Source organism: Salvia hispanica, chromosome 6, assembly GCF_029641045.1.
Source record: "Salvia hispanica isolate PSC_SH4W2 chromosome 6, Shi_PSC_v1, whole genome shotgun sequence".
Lineage (NCBI taxonomy): Eukaryota > Viridiplantae > Streptophyta > Magnoliopsida > Lamiales > Lamiaceae > Salvia > Salvia hispanica.
The window spans coordinates 45,056,965-45,077,718 of record NC_142697.1 but is presented as its reverse complement, the minus strand read 5'-3'; the positions used below and the strand labels follow the sequence as shown (position 1 = coordinate 45,077,718).

At 39.3% G+C, this 20,754-nt stretch overlaps 6 protein-coding genes across 9 annotated transcripts; 3 read left to right on the top strand and 3 right to left on the bottom strand.

The window, feature by feature from the left end:
* Window positions 1–45: 45 nt before the first annotated feature.
* On the bottom strand, window positions 46–911 carry LOC125205361 (ESCRT-related protein CHMP1B). The gene has a single exon (XM_048104243.2). It carries the CDS (start codon window positions 828–830, stop codon window positions 219–221), a length of 612 nt encoding a protein of 203 aa, XP_047960200.1. The 5' UTR covers window positions 831–911; the 3' UTR covers window positions 46–218.
* A 1,264-nt stretch (window positions 912–2,175) lies between these two features.
* Window positions 2,176–6,141, top strand: LOC125207495 (anoctamin-like protein At1g73020). Of its 2 annotated transcripts, none has more exons than XM_048106867.2 (16): window positions 2,176–2,566; window positions 2,755–2,824; window positions 2,888–3,003; window positions 3,221–3,347; window positions 3,423–3,523; window positions 3,607–3,698; window positions 3,788–3,892; window positions 3,982–4,251; window positions 4,326–4,458; window positions 4,529–4,642; window positions 4,742–4,812; window positions 4,886–5,013; window positions 5,142–5,224; window positions 5,320–5,427; window positions 5,548–5,663; window positions 5,731–6,141. In XM_048106867.2, the coding sequence occupies exons 1-16, from the start codon at window positions 2,381–2,383 to the stop codon at window positions 5,744–5,746; spliced, it is 1,836 nt and encodes a 611-aa protein (XP_047962824.2). In that variant the 5' UTR covers window positions 2,176–2,380; the 3' UTR covers window positions 5,747–6,141. The 2 variants fall into 2 exon arrangements, with proteins under 2 accessions (XP_047962824.2, XP_088916676.1); XM_089060550.1 differs by having other exon boundaries at window positions 2,182–2,566; window positions 5,505–5,663.
* Window positions 6,142–8,301: 2,160 nt separating this feature from the next.
* On the bottom strand, window positions 8,302–9,909 carry LOC125204275 (large ribosomal subunit protein eL28z-like). Its single transcript, XM_048102879.2, has 4 exons — window positions 9,831–9,909; window positions 9,595–9,744; window positions 8,961–9,121; window positions 8,302–8,620 (listed from the first exon to the last, which is right to left on the bottom strand). The coding sequence occupies exons 2-4, from the start codon at window positions 9,740–9,742 to the stop codon at window positions 8,492–8,494; spliced, it is 438 nt and encodes a 145-aa protein (XP_047958836.2). The 5' UTR covers window positions 9,743–9,744; window positions 9,831–9,909; the 3' UTR covers window positions 8,302–8,491.
* Window positions 9,910–10,724: 815 nt separating this feature from the next.
* LOC125208419 (uncharacterized) lies at window positions 10,725–12,328 on the top strand. Its single transcript, XM_048108023.2, has 5 exons — window positions 10,725–10,847; window positions 11,366–11,742; window positions 11,840–11,902; window positions 11,974–12,009; window positions 12,086–12,328. The coding sequence occupies exons 1-5, from the start codon at window positions 10,814–10,816 to the stop codon at window positions 12,089–12,091; spliced, it is 516 nt and encodes a 171-aa protein (XP_047963980.2). The 5' UTR covers window positions 10,725–10,813; the 3' UTR covers window positions 12,092–12,328.
* Window positions 12,329–12,825: 497 nt separating this feature from the next.
* On the bottom strand, window positions 12,826–16,721 carry LOC125205822 (uncharacterized protein At1g51745-like). Of its 2 annotated transcripts, none has more exons than XM_048104970.2 (4): window positions 16,509–16,721; window positions 15,899–16,217; window positions 14,152–15,047; window positions 12,826–14,070 (listed from the first exon to the last, which is right to left on the bottom strand). In XM_048104970.2, the coding sequence occupies exons 2-4, from the start codon at window positions 16,087–16,089 to the stop codon at window positions 13,031–13,033; spliced, it is 2,127 nt and encodes a 708-aa protein (XP_047960927.2). In that variant the 5' UTR covers window positions 16,090–16,217; window positions 16,509–16,721; the 3' UTR covers window positions 12,826–13,030. The 2 variants fall into 2 exon arrangements, with proteins under 2 accessions (XP_047960927.2, XP_047960928.2); XM_048104971.2 differs by having other exon boundaries at window positions 16,658–16,718.
* A 206-nt stretch (window positions 16,722–16,927) lies between these two features.
* LOC125205826 (Ubiquitin-conjugating enzyme family protein) lies at window positions 16,928–20,702 on the top strand. Of its 2 annotated transcripts, none has more exons than XM_048104975.2 (11): window positions 16,928–17,055; window positions 17,679–17,744; window positions 17,840–17,907; window positions 18,020–18,053; window positions 18,179–18,248; window positions 18,446–18,503; window positions 18,744–18,872; window positions 19,459–19,550; window positions 19,958–20,042; window positions 20,144–20,219; window positions 20,295–20,702. In XM_048104975.2, exons 1-11 carry the CDS (start codon window positions 17,049–17,051, stop codon window positions 20,345–20,347), a joined length of 738 nt encoding a protein of 245 aa, XP_047960932.2. In that variant the 5' UTR covers window positions 16,928–17,048; the 3' UTR covers window positions 20,348–20,702. The 2 variants fall into 2 exon arrangements, with proteins under 2 accessions (XP_047960932.2, XP_088916062.1); XM_089059936.1 differs by lacking the exon at window positions 16,928–17,055 and adding an exon at window positions 17,126–17,150.
* The last annotated feature ends 52 nt before the right edge of the window (window positions 20,703–20,754 follow it).

Below are 20,754 nucleotides of genomic sequence, written 5' to 3'. Positions count from 1 at the left end.
TTATCAAATGCATCAAATTCAAAATGCAGAATTCATAGCCTCAAATAAATAAGAACACAGATTTGATTGATTAGAGAGAAATTATACACATAATAGCAGAAATCTGGAGAAATCCACGCCTTAATAGTAGTAAATCACAGAGATAGAGCATCAAAACCTAAGCAAAATCGGTATAGAAAAAGCCTAGGCTCGAAGAATCATCAAACCAGCTGAAAACCCTAACCACGCGCCTTGAGCTCGGCGAGGCGCCTGGTGAGATCGTCCTCGTCGACCTTCTCGCTGCTCTTCACGGCGACGGCGTGCGCCGCCGCCTGCGGGAGGCCGACGGACACCTCGAGGCCGTAATCGTCGGCGACCTGCTGCATGAGGCTGTTGACCTCGCCCTCGGGGGTCGAGAGCGAGGTGCTTCCAGCCATGGAGCTCTCCATGAATTCGGCCTGCACCTCCATGTTGACGAACTGGCGCTCGAACTGGTCCATCGTCTCCGACATCTTCTGCAGGTTGCCGGTGGCGAGCGTGGACTCGAGCGATTTGACGATGCTGCCCATGGACTTGCTGATCGAGGTCATCTTCGCCTGCGTGTCGAGGCGCGCGACGACGGCGTCGAGGCGGGAGGAGAGGCGGAGGTAATTCATCTGCTCGTTGCGCTTGCGGATCGAGTTCTCGGCGTAGATCCGGGCGCCGTCCATGTTGCCCTTCTCGATCGCCTTCTTCACCTTCAATTTCTCCGCCTTCTCCTCCTTCTCGCACTTCCGCGCCTGCCTCTGGAGACTCTTCGACGTGAATTTCAGATCCATGATCTGCTGCATCAGCTTCTCCGCGTTGCCCATGGCGATTTCTGGAGAGAGGATTTGGAAATTTTGGGAATTGGATTCGGATTGAATTGGAATTGTTGAATTTTGGGGGAAGGGTTTGGGATTTCTAGCCTTTAAATTGTCTTCGCTTTTGGAGCATGGATCGGGTGCCACGGGTGCAGTGGAAGATATTTTGTAATCCAATTGGGAGGATGTATCCGATCCGGATTAGGAGAAACGGGTCGGGTCTCGATATGCTGCGCTCTGATTGGATGGATTGTCGGGTAAGTTACCGTTACAACGATTTTTTCCGAAACGCGTAAACAAATTATTCTATTTTATTATATATAAAAAAATAATTCTATCAAAATTAAACCCAATGTCTTAGTAGCTCCTTCATATTTACGTTTTTTTAATAATAAAGGCCAAAACTGGTCCTGAATATATATCCATTTTATGATTTTAGTCATATATTTTATTTTTTGAATTTTTGCACCCTGAACATTTCAATTCGGATCACAATTGGTTCTACACTAACAATTCCGTCAATTTTTAAACGGATCTAACCCAATTTTAATCGATTTTTAAACGGTTTTAACCCGAACGAGACTGTTAAAACCATCAAAATCTGGTTAAAACTGTTTAAAAATTGACGGAATTGTTAGTGTATGACCAATTGTGACCTGAGTTGAAATGTTCATGATGCAAAAATTCAAAAGATAAAGTATAAGACCAAAATCATAAAATGGACATATGTTCAGGATCAGTTTTGGCCTTTATTTTTTTTAATTTGTCCATTTCACCATTTTAGATATTTTATTGTATCTCAACTTTCTATCTTCTATGTGATTCCCAACATTTGATTGTTTAATGATATTTATTCTGCATAATTTCATATTATACATGATTAACAAAAGTTGGAATAGTATAGTACTACAACTAAAGAAGAAGGTTTGTATGGAACAAAAGTTCCAATCACAAATTGTAGTTTCTTGTAAATTAGGATAAACACCTAATTAAAAAAAACAAACTTTAGAACAAAGATTCTGCATGGAGCAAGGTTTGAAAAGGCCCACGTGTAAAAGAACAAATTTTTATTCCAAAAATTTCATCTTTCCATAGTCATTCTGCAATACTGAGGTAGAAAGAGGATGGTGATGAAGATTCAATTTTTCCCCCTTTTAGCACTATTTATTTTGTCTCTGTAGAAATCAGTGGTGCATTGTTAATGTTAGCTTTCTTCAAATTTGTTATTTGGGTTTTATTTATTTTCCTGATAGAAACAAAAATTAGCAGTCTTGATTGCCACGTGTAAGCCTCTCCCTCCCTGAGCTCATGTGTCTATTACTAGTAAAATCTATTTTCGTCTTTTTCCCATTTTTCTCTCATTGTCATCTCTTCCGTTTTGACAAAAACAAGGAGGCGAGGATTCTTGTAGGTTTTGACATTTTTGAGAGAGAAGAGAGGAGTATCTGCAATATATTTAAGGAGAAAAGAGACCCTTTTTGCTTATATTTTGGATTATTGAACAAAATTTAATATTTTTAATCTTGGAGGTGCATTTTTCTTTTTTTGGGGCGTTGGAAATGACCGATAATGACAGGGAGCAAGAAGGGTGTGTGTTTGAGATAGCATTGGCGGTTCCCAAATGGGGTGAAAGCAGAGGTGATGAGAGAGAGGGAGCTCATTGCGTTGATGTTCTTGTTGAAGAGCTCAGGCAAAATGGGCTCATTGTTGAAAGAGATGATGGCCTTCAAAATGAATTCATCAAGGTAACATTTTTATCTTTTCATTGTCTCTTGGATTGATCCTATATTCAAGTTTCAATCTTTTCGTCGAATCATGTATGAAATCAGTCACATTTTGCTGCATTCTTGATTTACATATGTTAAGAGTTCTTGGTTATGTGATTGTCTGCCAAAACTATACCAAACGACGTCGATTTTGCCCTGATTTGCAGTTGGCAGCATCGGATGAAGTCATCGGAAGGGCTGCAGCTGCATTGCAATTCAGAAAGCCAACTTATTTAGGTGATTGATTCAGTTAGCTCTCATTTTAATGTTCTGTTGATTAATGATCCGTGTTGCCTTCAGGGATGGATCTTCCATTTGAATGGGATGAGGCTGAAGCTTTCATTAGGCTACCAGACGGCTCCTTGTTCAGTTGGTGCGAACGATTCCATTGCTACAATCACATAATATACGGGATTGTAAGTCGTACATACCTTACAACTCGTGTTAATCAATGTTAGTAGTATGAATTAGTGAAGGGGTAATCCATTGTTCATATGGAACTACTGTGATAGTTCCATTGAACTTGTTTCCGTTTCGTTATAAAAACTAGAGGTTGGATTCTAATGGAAATCGTGTAGATATTGTGCAAGAAGTGTATCCGGAGTTCAAGCTGATTAAAGCAGAATTTTGCAGGTTAACACCGCAGAAGAAGTTGTAGTGCTGAGGTCTGATCGCAAAGAAGAAAACTGGAAACCGGGCGAATCTCTACTCCTGAAATTAGAGGCAATGGGCGTCGTCAAAGAAGTTTTTCCACTGCATGGTACTCATCTATCTCATATGTTTAAGTTGTTCCAATACAGATATTACAGTAAACCGTCTTCCATCTTTTTCCTAGATGAAAAAAAGCGAAAGCAACTCCTAAAAAGTTGGGCGATGAACTGGTCAGACGTCACACACCAGCCAATCGATGATATATGTGCCTATTACGGGATGAAGGTAAATGCTCATTCTCAGTGGTTGGACATAATTGTTAAGGGATTATTCTAACTTTGCTTAACTCAAAAATGCATCTCGTGAAGATCGCCACCTATTTTACATTCCTTGGAATGTATACAAGGTGGTTACTATTTCCGGCTTCGCTAGGTCTTGTAGTGCAGTTGATGGACTTCGGGTAAAATCTGGAACTTTTTCTGCAAGTGCATATTCTATTTACATAAATCAACCTCTAGAAGCTCAAATCCCCTACCTTTGTTTATGTAGATCGTTGCAATTTGCGGTTCTTCCGTTTTTCTTCATGTCCTTCATATCATGGGTTGTCCTGTTTTTCCAATTCTGGAAACGCAAGAATGCAGCCATTTCAGCTAGGTGTGTATCCGGTGTTGCTTCAATGACATCACGTTATTTCTCCTCTCCCGTGTTATATCTTCTTGTTTTCTCTTGTCCGTGTGATGCAGGTTGCAGATATATAATTCAGCCTCTTTGGAATGCGAATATAGATTTATAAAAACGGAGCCAAGCTTGTCTCGGTTTCCCTCAGAACACATGAGGAAACAAAACATAGATAGAATGAAAGAAAAGGCAAATTTCCAGAGGGAAGAGTGGTTTACTTGGCTGCTAAGAGTGAGGAACGACGCCTTCATCATACTGAGCATCATATGTCTCCAGCTACCGTTCGAGTTAGCTTATGCTCATCTTTACGAGGATCTAGGAGCAGATGTTCTCAAGTAAGTATTATGAAGAATAAACTTTGAGGGCAAATTATTATCTGTAAACGTGTTCCTCCGTTTGTATTTCCCAGGTTTGGTCTAACGGCAGTTTACCTCCTCGTGATCCAGTACTTCACAAGGATGGGCGGCAAGGTTGCTGTGAAACTTATTAAATACGAAAAATTCGACAATGCAGAGAACAAAGCAAACAGCTTAGTATACAAGGTAGACAGAAAGATGAACACACAATCTTTGTCGTCTGAAAGCCATTCGACTCTAATTTTGTCTTAAGCAGGTATTTGGCGTCTATTTCATGCAATCGTATATTGGAGTATTTTATCATGCTCTACTGCATCGTAACATCACAACTCTCCGTCAACTTCTATTCCAACGTCTGGTTATATCCGAGGTAGAAACGACTTAAATGACACCTTTCTTTGGTAGATTTTACTTTACTTAGTCGTTTTCGGTTTCTTATGCTTGTGCTGGCCCGGTAACTGTGTTTCAGGTGATAGAGAATCTACTGGAAAACGCTATTCCGTATTTGTCGTACAGGTTCAAGAAATACCGAGCTGTCAGGTATATTCGCACTCTTTATTTTATATTCGCATTCTTGTATCTGAAACAAGTGAGCTTCGTGCACCACTTGAAGGAACAAGGGAAAGCGAGAGAAAGAGTCATCAACTGGCAAATCACGCTTTACTAGGGTCGAGAAGGAGTACCTTAAACCTGCTTACAATGCAAGTATAGGCCAGGAAATCGAAGATGGCCTTTTCGATGGTAATACACGACATGTTATGTCGTTTTAATATGACAAAAAAACAGAAGTCTCTACGATTCGCATGTTAAACTGTTCATATTTGATGTAGTTCGTTGAACTTATTCGGGATATTAACAAATGCTGGCAGATTTTCTGGAGCTGGTACTGCAGTTCGGAATGATCATGATGTTTGCTTGCGCATTTCCTCTTGCATTCGCCTTCGCAGCAATGGTAGTATATATGAGCTTTGTAATTCTTGCGTGAAATTGCGGAAATCTAGCAAAAACTGTTGTATAACGATCTCTTATTTTCGCGCTGATTCGCAGAATAACATAACAGAGATTAGAGCAGATGCTCTGAAGTTGCTTGCGATGATGAGAAGGCCCACGCCTCGTGCTGAAGAGACGATCGGAGCGTGGCTAAATATTTTTCAGGTTTCTTGAAAAATTTCATTTCCTAACATCATTTCACCTTGTGAATGTTCTGAACTCGGGTTGTGTTCTGTTTTCAGTTTCTGATAGTGACGTCGATCTGCACTAATAGCGCCCTCCTAGTGTGCATGTACGATCGCGAAGGGAACTGGAATCTCTCGCCCGGGCTTGCTGCGATCCTGGTCATGGAACACGTGCTCTTGTTCATCAAATTTGGATTCTCGAGCATTGTCCCAGAAGTACGCGTTGAATTCTGTGCATTCTCCCGTCCGATTGTTTCTAACTAATTTTTCCTCGTCTAAACAGGAGCCAGCGTGGGTGAGAGCTGCTCGGTTGAAGAATGCGACTCAAGCAGAGCAAGTGTGTACTAGACAACTCTTGAAAAGCCTCTACGGTGATGAGAAATGCTTCGAGGTATTAAGGTCTCACGAATCCAAAAAGGATGCCTAGGGAGGTTGAACAGCCGGTTCTCGCGAGGTTGAACAGCCTAGGGAGGTTGAACAGCCGGCCCTCGCCTATCATTGGAGAGTGACCGGTGTGATGGTCATTGTCCGAATGGAATGGACTGTTGTGTTGTATAGTAGTACATGCTTATTGTTATGTATGTGTATTACTTAGGATTTTGTTTGCAACTAGATGTGTTATGTACCAAAATTAGTTTTTATTTCTGTAAAATAATTGTTGTATATTATACATTTATATTTTTTGAAGAAAACACCATTGCATAATGTGGAAAAACATGTTCCACACTACTCTAAAGTCACTAGAACTACAATGAAATTTGTTATCTCACTTTTTTTTGCAATTGCAATATTAAATTTAAAGATCATGTCATGGTGGACTAAATCCGAGACCTTTGGTCTCAGACTCCTATCGGAATGTTAGGTCATTTTCCTGATTTTTGAGAGCCGTCGACCTCTCTAGCAACTGCTTTAGCCCACTTCTTGATTTCATCCTTGAGCTTGGCTGAGTCCAAGTGGTTGAGAGACTTCACACCGGGATCAATGGCTATCTCCGTGAACCAGAAGCCGGCCTTTGAGTTCGAACCCGAACGCCTTCGTTTCGCTCCATTGCCGGAGTTCTTGATGCTCTCTGAATGTGCTGAGGCTTCCTTAAAAGATACAGATTTGGCTATGGAATTCTCTTTCATCTAATCGATATTAGCTATGTTTGTTGATTTATTTATATGAGACAAAATAAATGAAATAGAGTGGTGATTGTTATGTAACTTCCACCTCAAGTACCACAACTTAATCTAATTAATCTACCAATCTCTAATTAAAAACGAGTTGACTTGATAATGATTCGAACTCCTAGAAGGGAAGCATATTATTTATGTGGGAATTTTCGAATTTTGTTGAGAATTTGACTTGTTTATTTTGCGTGTGAGTTTCTGTGAGAGTTTTCCAACACGCTGCGTTTCCTTGTTTGCCAAGTTGAGGCCATTTCTAAGTATCCAACCAGGATTATAATCGAAATTCTTGTAATAGTATAATATTTTAATTTAATTTTGGCATCATCACGTTACGTCATTGAGATGCATATATTTAATGGTGTAATTGAATCAATTTAGGAACTCGTATGGTTAAAAAAATGTCGCCGACGTCGGAAGCCAAAAATGGTGTGGTGATCGTCGCTGACAATGGATGGTAAAGACTGAGAAGAAAGGATTAGAACCCCAGTCCCGAAGAGCCAGGAGGAGATGGTGCACTATAAAGTCAGTAACACCCCCAAATACCGAATATTAGAGTCTTTTTGCCCTCATGGGCCAACGATAGGATCAGTCGACGACCCTACCCTACCCTACCCTGGATCCTCCATTGAATTGAATTGGGTTGAGTATTTCAAATGTCCATTTTAAGTAGTAGTAGCATAAATTATCTATTTGAAAATTTATAATCAATATTTTTTATACAAATGCTAGTTAATTAGAGGTTTAATTTACAACTTGTGTTAAAAGTAATAAGTTCCGACAACCTTAAGCTTGAACCTTTCATTTTCTGTCTATACTTCAATTTTATATTTATTCCCACGTTATCTTTCATTTTTCACCCAATAAAATTTCATCAATGTTAGTGGAGTATTAAACACAACCAATTTTGGAAAAAAAACATAAATTGAAAACCATGAGCATCTTTACATTTACAAAACAACAAGTGATACTGATTTTAGAGAGATTTATTGTGAAAAAAGACAAGTGCAAAATTTTTAGTAATTTATGGCTGCTATGAATGACCCTTCATCCACCGGAGTCCGATCTCCGGGAGCTGCCGAGGCGCTGGCTGACCTGGCGGGCGTAGGTGGCGACGGCTTTCGCCCATATCTTGATTCCTTCCTTCAACTTGTCCGAATCCAAGTGCTTGAGAGACTTCACGCTGGGATCAATCGATATCTCCATAAACGAGAAGCACGAGCTCGAGCTCATGCGCCTTTTCTTGGCTCCATTGCCGGAGTAATTGACGGTCTCTGGAGCTGACTCTTTAAAAGATGCAGATTTGCCTAAAGAATGCTCTTCCATGAAGAGGAAAAGAGTTGGCTTTGAGTTGTGTTGTTTTTGTTCATGTATTTATAAGATGGAATTTGATTCATTGTTGACTTGAGACTTCGTCGTAATATTCTCCCATGAATTACAGCGATACCACCTTGTTCCAAAAGTCTGCCTATGATTTGAGTTTATATTTTACTATATGGAATTTTACTTTTGTTTAGAATTTTATTTTTGTGAAAATAGAATTGCTGAGCTGGCTCATGGAATATTTTAGATTCTGGAAGGAGAGTTTTCCAACACGCCTCATGCCAAGAACGAGCATATACGAAATTCATGAAAAAAATGTGATTTCTATTTGGATTGGAATTTTATCATTGTATGCATATATATTGGTCCAAAAAATAAATACCATAGCTCCACTTAATAAAATCTGAACCATATATAAAGTGCACGAAAAAGACATGGTAAAAAGACAAGTGCAAAAAATTTGGTCTCCATGGCACGTATATGTGCACGAAATAGACATGAAAAGAAACTCAAGCTTATCCACCGGCTGCTTAACATACTCTTAACACGGATCTAGGCGATAATTCTCTGCCTGTTCTTCTTCTTGGCTCCGGACTTGGCAACCTTGAGGCTTCTGTTAACAACACTTAGCCTTGCAAGTGCTGCCTTCTTCAGGTCTGGCCTGTAATGGTTATCAGCCACCTGCAATCACAAGAAACGGTGTTAATAAACATCATCCACATGGACTCGAGCAATAATAGTTGTAGAAACAAATATGATTGTTTTTATTTAAGCAACATTATAAATATCATCATCTGAGAAGAGTGTTATTTAGCACATCAAAGGATTCTAAAACTCATGAGATAAGACCATTAAAGAGAGCTGAGCATATAAACAACACTAACAACATTTTTGCTGAAACAGTTTGGCCACATTGAGAGTTCTCATTGACGAATTTATCACCAGTGTAAACTCAAACTATGCAAAAAACGGAAATAACATACATGAAGCACTAGCAGAAACATGGTCTATGTTAAGTTACCTGATTGACGACAGCCTTCGCCATGCAGTTGAATTCCTTCTTCATGAGCGACTTGTTAAGCAAAGTGGAGGGCTTGTTCTGTTTCTTGGTCTTAGTCGTTGCAAGCAGCACAGACTGATCCTTTCCTGGCTGAATGGTCACAGTTTTCTTGTTTGCCAACCCTATTAAATACATTCCATTAGCAAATATATGTGCTTAGTAGAGTTCAATTCGACGGATAGTGCATACACAGCCAACTTTCAACAGATATCCAATCGATAACCAATTAGGAAACTTCAGCAATCCAGCAAATGTAGCACAAAAACAATCAAATCTCTGTTCTCTCTATTTAACAATAGATGCATAAACAAAAGCAATACTTTTGTAAAACTCTTAAAACCAAAACAGAGATGCACTGAAAATTGTCCATACAAATGCTAGCCATACATAGATTTGCGATCCATTAACATCGTCTGAGATTCACAACAGGAAGTATTTAACAATTAAATGGTGAATAATAAATCCAAAAATCGTTTAAAATAACCGAATCAATCCTATCACTCTTTAATCGAAAAATACACGAACAAAATTCCATGGATGATTTGTATCATATTTTTTAATCAATGACAAAAGAAATCAAGTTCGAGAAACAAACCAGAGTGCTTGTAGGAGTGCAAGTTGTAGAGATTGTTAGGCTCTTTGCTGAACTTCACACTGGCGGTTCCGTTCCCGAACTCCTTCACCAAAAACGAATTGTTCTTCTTCACGATCTCCCATATCAGCTGCCCAGGAACCGTCGCCATTTCTGACACAAAACAGAAAAATTAAAATCAAATAAGAATCATCAATGCCTGAATTGCATCTACACACTGCTGACGAGCGAGAATCAACCTGATTGGAGAGAATGGGGAGTCGAGGGTTTCACAGTGAGGCGGCCTTGAGGAATAACGAAGAAGACGATGTTGTGAAATATATGTGTGATTTGGGAATTGGGGCATAAACCCTAACGAGATACAATGACAGAATTACCCCTCCGTATGCTTGTTCGTAAAATGACAGAAATGCCCTCAGGGCATAAAAGCTGAGATTATATATAAGCCCGTTAGATTTGATTTTTCAACAATCGAGATTTAGGGGTGGCAAATCGTGGGTGTTGTGTCGTTATCGAGTCGACACGATAACAACAAACACGAACACGACCCGTTAAGAAAACTCCAAATACGAACACGACCCGCTATCCTCAGACACGAGCACGACACGAACCCATTAACGACATGAATCACTTCGGGTCAACACGACACGATAACAACACATATACGACACAACACGATAACAACACTATAATAATATTATTATAATATATTAATATTATTTCTAATATGAAAATTTTAATTTTAAATTTTTAAATTTTAAAACAAACAAAAATAAAATTAATATTATACATATACTTAACGTGTAACACGAATACGACACGAAATAATATTATAGTATACTTAACGTGTAACACGAACACGACACGAAATTTTCGTGTCCTTATCGTGTCGAAACGATAAGGACACGAACCCAATAAGCTTTGATACATATCCATTAATTTCATGCGGATTCGTGTCGTGTTATCGTGTCGTGCAAAAAATTGCAAGCCCTAATCGAGATTAATCCAAAACGAAAGCTGTAATTGTAATTGCATGGCGGAATCTGTAAAGGGTAATTTGGCAAATTCGTGTACCACACACGTCCATTCATCTTCACTCATTTTCTTCTCCACGACGCTTCGTTCTATTCAAAATTGGATCATTTGCTCTCCATAACTGATTCTCGATATTTTGAAATCCCTATCCATTTCAAACTCGATATTTCGGTTCATCAATCGGAAAATGGGACAATCGACTAATCTTCCAAAATCAAAAGGTATTGACCGTTTATAATTCCTAAACTTATTAGTATTCAAGTATCGGTTGAAGATCACTGTTACTGATTGCATTATGGTTCATTACAATTAGATTTTGTGGCTGTTTTTTTGATTGTGGATTTTAGTTCATAATATGGATATTTGATCGGTTATAGAATGCTAAACTTAACTTTTAAATCACAAATCATGTTCAAAATTTCATTAATTTTAGCTTCTTAATATATGAAATGAATTCCTGATAAAATGATTGGACATTCAATATCTATGAACAGTAGTTAATCTGGAAAAAGGAAAGAGTTCAGATTGTATATTTTATAACTGTTAATATACATATTGCTCACTATACAGAATGTTTTCTCTGTACTTGCTCATTTACAGATTTCTCATGTTTACAGATTTTCAATGAGATTATATCTATTTATACAGGTTTAGTACTGATTGGTGTATAGATTTTCCTCTCTAGGAATACATATTCATTGTTTACATAATTTTTCACATAATTTGTTTTTTTTTTCAGGTACCAAACGACCTGCTGCCCGTTCCTCGGATATTGAGTCCGACGCTGCCACATTGGAGGCCCGGAGTGTACAGGAGCTAATGGCCGCAGCGCATGAATTAAGGGAAACAGCATCTGCATTCTTTACGAAACTAAAAGATTTGCCACCGGATCTAAGGAGGTTAAAGTCCACCGAGATTCTATACCACGCAATGATGAAGCTTTTGGGGTTGTCACCACAAAATGGAAAAGAAGTAGATCTTGTGTCAATGATGAGACAGGCATTGAAGGATGAGGGGTTTGATTGCCCGGAATGGATTGAGACCATGGAATACATAGAGAAGGCCGTAGAACGCAGATCTGAATTCATACGAAACTTTCGCATGCCAGGGGATGAGGTAAACATATTGCTAATAAATGTAATGCATATTTCAATATGTAATATACTTACTACGATTTTTATGTTGTTGTTGTTGTTGTTGTCGTCGTCGTCAGGTTCCTGGGCCCGAGGGCGGGAGAGTTGGGGATGATGATGTTGTGGCTACAAATGCTATTGAGGTGAATAGGATTATTCAAATTAGATTTAGGCATTGATAACCTATTACTAAAACATGTTCTTTGTTTTTCAGGCTGAACAAGATGTTCATGAGGCTGATAACCATGAGGTAATATTAAATTAAACATACACATTATGTTTTGAAAAAAAAAATTGTGTTTTCACAAACATGCTGATTATATCAGGTTTAGTTCCATCCGATGATCGTTTTGGTAAAGGAAAAACATTGGAGGTGAATATTTTGGATCCATTATAAAGATGACCAGAATTTTATGCTTTTGCTTAATATGTGGCAATCATACACTTATTAATATGTTTTGCTCATGTCATTTTCAATGTTTTAGACTCTATCCAGTATGTACTATCTGCTTTTGTTGAGACACTTCTCTTACTAGTGTATCTAATACTTTTGTTATTCTAGTTCCCTATATTGCAAATTGACTCAAAAAATAAGTTTTGGTGTAGAAATCTTCTCCAATCGTTCACCAAACTCAAACCCATTTTTGGTGTTTTTGGTGAAACAACACCAAACATGGTGCTGTTGCAAAAATTATGTAGATAAAAACTAAAAAATGGTGTTAATTTTGAATTTGGTGTTAATGGTTGGAGTGAACTATTTTTTGGGGGTGACGTATACTTAAAAATGAGTTTGAGTTTGGTGTAAATGGCTGGAGACGATCTTAGTATAGTTGATGGAATACTTTCTCTACTAATTAAAGATCGACCTAATACTCTCTCCGTCTCAACTAAATTGTGTCGCATTCAAATTTGCGGAAATGTCATGTAGTTCAACTTTCACATCATACACAATTTCTCCAAATACAAATTAATGTGACAATTAAGAAAATTATCAAGGTTATAACTTTATTGGCTATTCAGACCGTTTCTCAGCAGATTACTAAAACACACACACACGAGAGAAAGATTTACAAAAACAAATGCAGAAATCAACAAATATCAAAAGTTAGTTGATTCCAAAATTCTGAAAGCAGTCTACAATTTCATCTTGCAAAGTGATGAACACCTCAAACTAATTATACACAGCCAAAGCAGCCTAATCTCGCCACTCCGGCCACTGTACACTTCCCGCGACTCACTCCGGCCGTCTGTCCGATCAGAGGAGATGATCTTCAGACACTACCCGTTGCAGCCCGATGAGGCGCAGAGCAGTTCAAGGCTGCATTGATCCTACTGAAAACTACATTCAACGGAACACAGGCTATCGAAGGACCCTTGAGCTTCTCTCCCGCAGGCTTCTTCTTCTGTACCTGGCCTTGCCCGTGAGCACCGGTTAACGAAGACAGCGTCCTGATCTTCTTTGACAAGAGCCCGTTCCTCCTCGCATTCGGACGTTTCGTCCACGAGCGCCGCTTGTTGGGCGGCCTCCCGCGCGGCTTCTGGTCATAGGCCGTGTCGTCATTTAGAAGAAAAGTGCAGGCATCACTCGGTTTGCCTTGGAGCTCCGAGCTGCTGCTGTAACATTCAGAAATACCGAGTATATCATCACAAAAGCCGTCGTCCAACACCTCGATCGACAGTGGGTGGCCGATGATGGGCTGGCCCCGCAATTTGCTCATCAGAGAGATATACGGGACACCCTCAGGCCGGTAGCTGGATTTCACCTCCATGTTGACATCATACAATCCAGAACCTGCGGTATGGTGGCTGAGCGAAAAATCAGAGGAGTCGTACTTCGGGTTAACTGTCAAACGGGATTGCCGATAGGGAAGCAGCCTCTGGGGCGCGGCCATTTCAGCCGTTGATCCTCGTGTTTGAGAGTCCTTGTGAGTGGTCCGGCTCCACCCACGGAAATCCTCAAGCTGTATATCTGATATAAGGGATCCACCAACCCGGTTAGGGTCCACGTTCCGACTAGAGTTGGCTGCAAAGTCTTCCCGTCTCACACCAGTCACATGTGTATCGGCCTCATCATCCATATCCACCTTCCTCGAACGAGAATTCCTCTTCCCTTTCAGCTGCCACTCCGAGGTACCTTTCTCTATCCTCTGGCCCACAGCATGAACATCAGCGGTGCCTGAACTAGTAGAACCCGTCTCATTGTGCTCCTCATTTCCTAAAGACATAGTCTCGACATGACTACTCTGGCTCGACTGGGCTCCAGCACCGACCTGAGCCTTTTCTGATGCACCACAGTCAGTCGTGGACAAACCTGCAGGAATAAAGAAAAATCGCATCGAGAGTTAAGAACCACAGATAATGCAATGTAGCCCCAGCCGATGATTTATTATACCTGCAGATAGCTTTTCTTCAGCAACAAGAGACACATCGAACAACCCGTTTGAAGATACATTCTCTGGAATCTCTAGCATGCTGGAAATTTCACTCTCCTTCGGTTTGGATCCAAGGAAGGCATCTGCATGCATATGCGTGCTCAACGACATCACATTCTCGCAGGTACTATCTGAATTGTTATTCATTGCAAGAGTGTTGCTTATCTTCGATCCATTCGATTCTAATTCAGAAACTTTGCTCTCAGATGCTACAGGAACAGAAGATCCAGCAGGACTAGAGTGTTGATCAGAAACAACAGGAGCAGATAACATGGGCGTACACTCCAGAACTTTCGCTAGCGGGCGGCGGCGGTTTCTCTTTTTCAGGAATTCATGAACATGTGCAACCTGAGATCTCTTTCTCCTTGTCGACGACGACACGCCCATCCCCAGGTCCTCAAGTCCTCTCATACGCTTTACTCCTTCGCTTCCATCATCTGAGTCGTTCGGAGTTCTCCGCCGCTTAGGCTCTTCCTTAACTGCACCTGCATGATATGGTTCCTCAAATGAAACCCCGGAATGTGACGGTTCTGGGGCTGACTCTGGATCATCTAAATTCTCATCCATATCTTCAGCCCCCTCGACACGATGAGATGAAGAAGGTGACTCCTCAACATGAGGTTGCTCCCCAGCTTGTGAATTTGGTTCAGAAGGCAATTCCGATTCCTGGTAGTCTTTCCCGAGACGAGCACTCTCCAGTTCAAGTGCGTGCAAGATAGCATCTTCTCTTCGAGCATATTTGACAGCCTTTTTGGAAAGCAGAGTTGTAGATGCCTTTGCTTTCTCAATGCAATCATCATACTCCCCACATCGAAAAGCTTTCACCCGTTTCGACTTCTCTAGATTATACCAATCCCTGGAAGAATATTGACAAGAATTTAGATCAACATACTAACTGAAGCAAGTAAGGAGGCCAAAACAATATGGAAACTACAAAACCAACAAGATAAGACAATCTGCTCCCGGTTATAATCCTACCATTTCTTATAGAGTTAAGAGTATATGTAAAGAAAAAGGTAGGGAGGAGAAGCACCATATTTATCTGCTGAATCAAACTTATTCCCATCATACCAGATATTCTTCTACATTTTAGAACGAGACAGAACGTTAAAGAGTAATACTATTAACCTTTGGCAACTGAATTAAGAGTTCTGATAACCCTCCAGAACATTGTCAAAATGCCGATAACAAGCTATCCAAAACACCTTCTAAAAACATGTGGATACAGCAAAACAACCAAAGAAGCAACAGTGAAAAATTGACTTATAAACCAAAATCAAATTTTCAGATAACAAAAATTGGTGAAACCAACATCGATCTTCTTTCTTCTCCGTTTCTAGAGACAAAGGGAAACCATAAGTTCCAAATTATGTTCCTCAGGATCATTTCAGCAGCAATACTAAGTCATACTACTACTACTATATTAGATAACTTCACCAAAACTCGAATCATCATCACAACCATGTGCCATTCTTGTGATCCTTTTTCCTTCAAATTTTCTTTAATAGAACCATTCTCTTATGACTGATTCTCTCCCTCTCTCCCATCAAAAAACCATAATCAGAACCATTTATATGACTGAACACACAATCAGCATCCTATAAATCATAACAATTCAATAAAAGAAGCACACACCACAATCAGCATTCTACCAAATCATAAAATTCAATCAAGGAAACAATCAGTAGGGTCAAACTCAATGCTTACACACTCGCATCCTCTCTACCAAGGAGCTTCACAGGGGTCCCTGATCTGGGCGTCGGCACACAGCCCTCGGGCAGTTCCTCGGGGCCGAGAATCCGGCCAGGCCACCACGAACCGTTTCTCCTTCGAACCCAAACCAACCCGCCCACAGATATATCAATGGCCTTGCTAGGCTCCTCACTGGAGCTTCCCATTCAGAAACCAAAACCCACAAAAATTAGGTATCTTTAAACGGAATTGAACGAATAGCAAAACACCATCAAACAAAGCCCTAGTAAAATCCCAAACCCTCGCGCACCAGCAGCTGAATTCCTTTTAATATCTACAAAATTTAGGGGAAAAAACAGAAATCAGATAAAAGATTTCCAGAATACACACTGGTACAAGCTAGAGGAGAAGAGTGGAGGGCTAATCCGGTAAAATTAGAGCATGAAACCAAAATTAGGAAAAGGAAAAGATAGACCGACAACGCAGGCTAATCGGGATTAGAAAGAGAGAGCTAGATCTGGCTAAAGAAATTAGGCAGAAAAAAGTTTTCTTTTTTCTTTTTTTTCCGATTACTCCTCCCTCAATTTCAGGGAAAATCCAGAATCCACTAATTGATTCATCTCACATTCTAAGAGAAAGCTCTGCTATTCTCCTCCGACGCGGCTCGAATTTCATCATCAAAATATTAGCTTTATAGCTGCAGAGAAACAAGCAGAAGATGTAGAGAAGTGTGTGTGCTCTCTGTGAAGAAATGGGATCAATAGCTATCTATACCTTTTAGTATCATGAAACAGAGGAGAAGAGAGCTCTTGGAAGAGAGTGATTCTTGAAAATCCTAATAAAACTTTTTTTATTTTATTTAATTTTGTAATCAGGCACGGCAAGGTGCATATTGATTTCGCTACACCTGTCCTACATGCATCGAATTAGTGAAAATTCTCATCAAGATTTGTTTTTTGACGGCTCTGATTGATTTCAGGTGAATTTGATTAAGGCCTTTTTATGAGGCTCTGTGCAGCTGAGCACAGCAGATTAGAAAGAGAGTCTCTGTGGGTCCCGCCCGCCTCCACTGTATTCTGATTAGGTTTTTCCTCTCTTTCTAAAGTGAATTCATTACTTCTTTCTGCAATTGAAGGAAGAGAGAGGGGAATTCATCAACGAAGCCATGACAGGTATTGTTCGTGAAATTGAATCGGATTTTTTGTTGATAATGAAGATTTTGATTTTAGGGTTTAGACTGGTTTTTGCACTGAGTAGTATTTCCAAGGTTTCATTTTTCCTTATACAATGAGATTTTGGAATTGTTTGAGCTAATAATTCTACTGTATGCATTCAATGTTGAGGGGCGATCTGCCTCTCTCTCTTTCAGTGGGTCAAAATTTGACTTGAGTTGCTGGGTTTAATGAGGTTTGATTTTGAATATTTTCTCTTTATAAAAATGCTATTGAGTAGGTTTTGGCATAGCTAGATAGGGGAGAAAGTTTCAACTAGGAAAATGTGGAACTGATCCTATGAATTGGTTTTAGTAGACTGTGATGAAAATTCCCAAATTGAGATCCTAGGAGCTGAATTTGGTGGCTGAGTTTATTAATTCTGTTATGGTGCATGTGATGGAATAAACGGAAAAAAATGAAAATTGTGATGTTTGAAAGGTTTAGGAGTTGGGATTTGCGATGGTCTGGATTGGATGGAACGTCTTTATTTGATTGTGTAATGTGTATGAGCTGGTTTCCCTTGCAAAACATCTTACTCTCTAATTTATTTTCATTTGGATTTGCAACGATGATATTTAAAGACTACAAGCAGGAGCAGGACATGGAAATCGAAGCCTTGGAAGCAATCCTTATGGATGAGTTCAAAGGTCTGTGTTGTGCTATGTGACATGTCCTTTACCTTTCCCTTTTTTATGCGCCTAAACCCTAAGACTTAATCTGTCTAGTGAATTGCTTCTAGCAGAAATTCATTCAAGCGAAAGTGGTCTGAATACTTCGAATCGTTGTTTTGAGATAACAGTCTGTCCCCAGGTAAACATATATTTGCATGTACTGCAGCATAATGATTGACTAAACCTTAACAAGTCAACCTTTAAGTTATTTTGCTCATTGCTTTAGTCTTATTGCTACTTTATTTCAATAGGACGATGAGATGGATGATTCAAATATCCCGTCAGGTTCTACAACTTCCTTGCCACCCTTGTTCTTATTTAAAGATTATCTGCTAGTGTTCATAAGTCGTGCCTGATGATGGCTTTTTCTTAAGTGACTAATAGCTCTTGGCATAATTCGTTTTTGGCAGTACGGCTGGCCTTGATTTTCTCACACACAGAAAACTATCCTGATGAACCTCCGCTTCTCAATCTTAAAAGGTCACTTATTATATCTTATTCTGTGGATTTTTTATGTCTGTGTTGATTAAATAGTTTAGCAGTAAATGCCGAATCATATTTCAGAATTTGGTAGGACTTAATTCTACACCTTCAACATGAAAATACTTTGCCAAAAGTTCCAATAAATTTCTGATGAAATTCTCTACTATATCTGAAGAGTTTGCATATTCTTACAGTTTGAAAGGAATTCACACATCAGATCTTAGAGCTCTCAAGGAAAAGCTTGAACAAGAGGTGAGACATAAAACTGCGTGTAACTTCATTGAATGTCTCTTTATAATTTCTTTTTCTCACATAATATTTCATAAGATGGCTTCATTCCATCAGTTATGAGTGAATGCGAGGATATAATGTGGCATTGCTTCTCTATTCAATCATGATTCATGAAAGCTGCTATCTTGATCTCTATATATTTAGTCTTCCACACGACTACAAGTCTACGCCTCAAGGTATTTTATAATGCTCATTTTACAGGCAGCAGAAAATCTTGGCATGGCAATGGTTTACACTTTGGTTACATCAGCTCAGGAATGGCTCTCTGAAAGATTTGCCCAAGATGCTGGGGATGATGATGATGAGGAAGACGAGGCAGCAAAAGACGAGGTATTCTTTTTTCCTGAGTTAAATGTGTTATAAGTGGACATTGTGCGTTAAAGGACTGTTTCTTTTCAGAAACTTGTGGAAAACATGCCTTGTGTTATTTCTCATGATTCATCCTTCCATTAAAAAACTATATGAAGATTTTAAGCTTTTCCCTGTGCCATCACTATCTTACATAAGGATGTTCACTACTTCCTATCATGCTAAATTCCTTCAGTTACGAGGGTGGTTCCGCACTTTCTATATATCCTAAAGATTTTTCACATCTGCCACCAAAAATGGAACTACAAGTTGAAGTATGCCTTTGTAGTTTATACGAGCTGACTTTTCATTCTTGTGTTCTTTGAGCATGATAGTGTCAGTTTTAAGGATTGACATAATCTTGCATCGCTGGCAGAAACCATTGAAGATCTATGTACTTAAAAACCTTTTTTAAGTTGTATGATCTGTTGGATTTCTTATTATAGGGATCATGAATTTGTGGAAATTTCAAAAAACAAAGGCCTCGTGGGAATTTTTTTACAGAATCAATCTCAATCCCGCTTTCTACGTCTCTTTATTTAATATTTTAGGTTCCGGTGCTTTTCAGGTTATTATACCACACGGAGAACCTGTTACAGTTGACTCATTTTTGGCATGGCGTGAGAAAATTGAAGCAGAATTAGCTCTTGAAAGAGCCAAGTGAGTTTCATAATCTTACATCTTTCTTTAATGATTTAATCCCATGGAAACGTGAATTAGGGGAATGAACCCCCTGGGGGTGATCTAGTTGGTGGGTTGGGCGATCTCATGATTGGGTTATGGATCTGAATCCCATTATGCCTTCTACGACAAGCTGGCTAGATATGATTTTCTCTTGATTTAATGTTTGCTTCCATGGATTGTTTATACTGTTTAAAGCCTGTGAGTAGGTTGTGTATTTTTTGAACACTATGCTAATGCTCTCATAAATGGAGACTGCATTTTCTGTTCTTTAATCAACACGGAGGAAGAGAAATTTGGATTCGCGTGCATGTACTCCAACATATGTATTTGTAAACCTGAATATATTTTTCCTGTGTAAATAATTTTCTTCTTTACCATATTAGGCTAATGCCGGATTCTGCACTTTCTGCTCCAAAGGAGAAAAGACTTTCAGGCAGGCAGTGGTTTGAAAGTGGAAGGGCTTCTGCGGTATTTCCTCCTTCCAGTTCATTAGGATAATACGTTATCGTTAGGATATGCCTCTGTTGAGATATTAACAAGTTTTCCTTACATCAATTCGGTGTATCCAGAAAGGTGCTGCAGCTGCTGCTGAAGACGATGAAGAAATCGATGAAGATATTGACTTTGATGATGACGATTTCGAAGGTGAGTCATCCTTCCCAAATCCCTCTTCCATCTTTCCGTCAAATAGTTTGACACGCATTTTTTTCGCTGGTGCAGTTGATGAGGATGACATGATCGAGCACTACTTAACTGAACAAATAGCATCTTAAAGATGATTCGATGGGCGTGAAATGGTTTTGGCTTCTTTAGCACACTAAACGCTCAACCAAAAACAACACAACACATATGGTTTTAAGCCTTGGTAAGACCGCAATTATACTCATCTTGAATCAAAGCCCTACGCGACTTTGGTACGCGAAGCGAGTGAATTTTTTCTGCTACTTGAGTTAGAGGCTTTCGATTGCATTATAGAACTATGTATCAACAAATTTTGAGAGGCCCTGCTAGTTTTGAACCCTTGAATATGTATCAACAAATTTTGAGAGGCCCTGCTAGTTTTGAACCCTTGAATTTGTAACATCTGCATCATGGTATTCATATTAGTATATTTGATTTTGCTCTCTATTGCATCGTCAGTTTATTTGATAAGTAGTAAATGTACTATACTATGTTATTG

Excerpts from the sequence above, each read along its gene's own strand:
- LOC125205361 (XM_048104243.2), bottom strand. The coding sequence starts at position 830 with ATGGGCAACGCGGAGAAGCTGATGCAGCAGATCATGGATCTGAAATTC.
- LOC125207495 (XM_089060550.1), top strand. The coding sequence starts at position 2,381 with ATGACCGATAATGACAGGGAGCAAGAAGGGTGTGTGTTTGAGATAGCA. Across the intron at positions 2,825-2,887 it reads CAGAAAGCCAACTTATTTAG|GGATGGATCTTCCATTTGAA; the intron begins GTGATTGATTCA and ends TGTTGCCTTCAG. Across the intron at positions 4,252-4,325 it reads CTAGGAGCAGATGTTCTCAA|GTTTGGTCTAACGGCAGTTT; the intron begins GTAAGTATTATG and ends TGTATTTCCCAG.
- LOC125204275 (XM_048102879.2), bottom strand. The coding sequence starts at position 9,742 with ATGGCGACGGTTCCTGGGCAGCTGATATGGGAGATCGTGAAGAAGAAC. Across the intron at positions 9,122-9,594 it reads GCACTCCTACAAGCACTCTG|GGTTGGCAAACAAGAAAACT; the intron begins GTTTGTTTCTCG and ends TGTATTTAATAG. Across the intron at positions 8,621-8,960 it reads CGAAGGCTGTCGTCAATCAG|GTGGCTGATAACCATTACAG; the intron begins GTAACTTAACAT and ends TTGTGATTGCAG.
- LOC125208419 (XM_048108023.2), top strand. The coding sequence starts at position 10,814 with ATGGGACAATCGACTAATCTTCCAAAATCAAAAG. Across the intron at positions 11,743-11,839 it reads TTCGCATGCCAGGGGATGAG|GTTCCTGGGCCCGAGGGCGG; the intron begins GTAAACATATTG and ends CGTCGTCGTCAG. Across the intron at positions 11,903-11,973 it reads TGGCTACAAATGCTATTGAG|GCTGAACAAGATGTTCATGA; the intron begins GTGAATAGGATT and ends TTTGTTTTTCAG.
- LOC125205822 (XM_048104970.2), bottom strand. The coding sequence starts at position 16,089 with ATGGGAAGCTCCAGTGAGGAGCCTAGCAAGGCCATTGATATATCTGTG. Across the intron at positions 15,048-15,898 it reads GGTAGAGAGGATGCGAGTGT|GGATTGGTATAATCTAGAGA; the intron begins GTAAGCATTGAG and ends ATATTCTTCCAG. Across the intron at positions 14,071-14,151 it reads TGAAGAAAAGCTATCTGCAG|GTTTGTCCACGACTGACTGT; the intron begins GTATAATAAATC and ends TTATTCCTGCAG.
- LOC125205826 (XM_048104975.2), top strand. Across the intron at positions 18,873-19,458 it reads ACGAGGCAGCAAAAGACGAG|GTTATTATACCACACGGAGA; the intron begins GTATTCTTTTTT and ends GGTGCTTTTCAG. Across the intron at positions 19,551-19,957 it reads TTAGCTCTTGAAAGAGCCAA|GCTAATGCCGGATTCTGCAC; the intron begins GTGAGTTTCATA and ends TTACCATATTAG.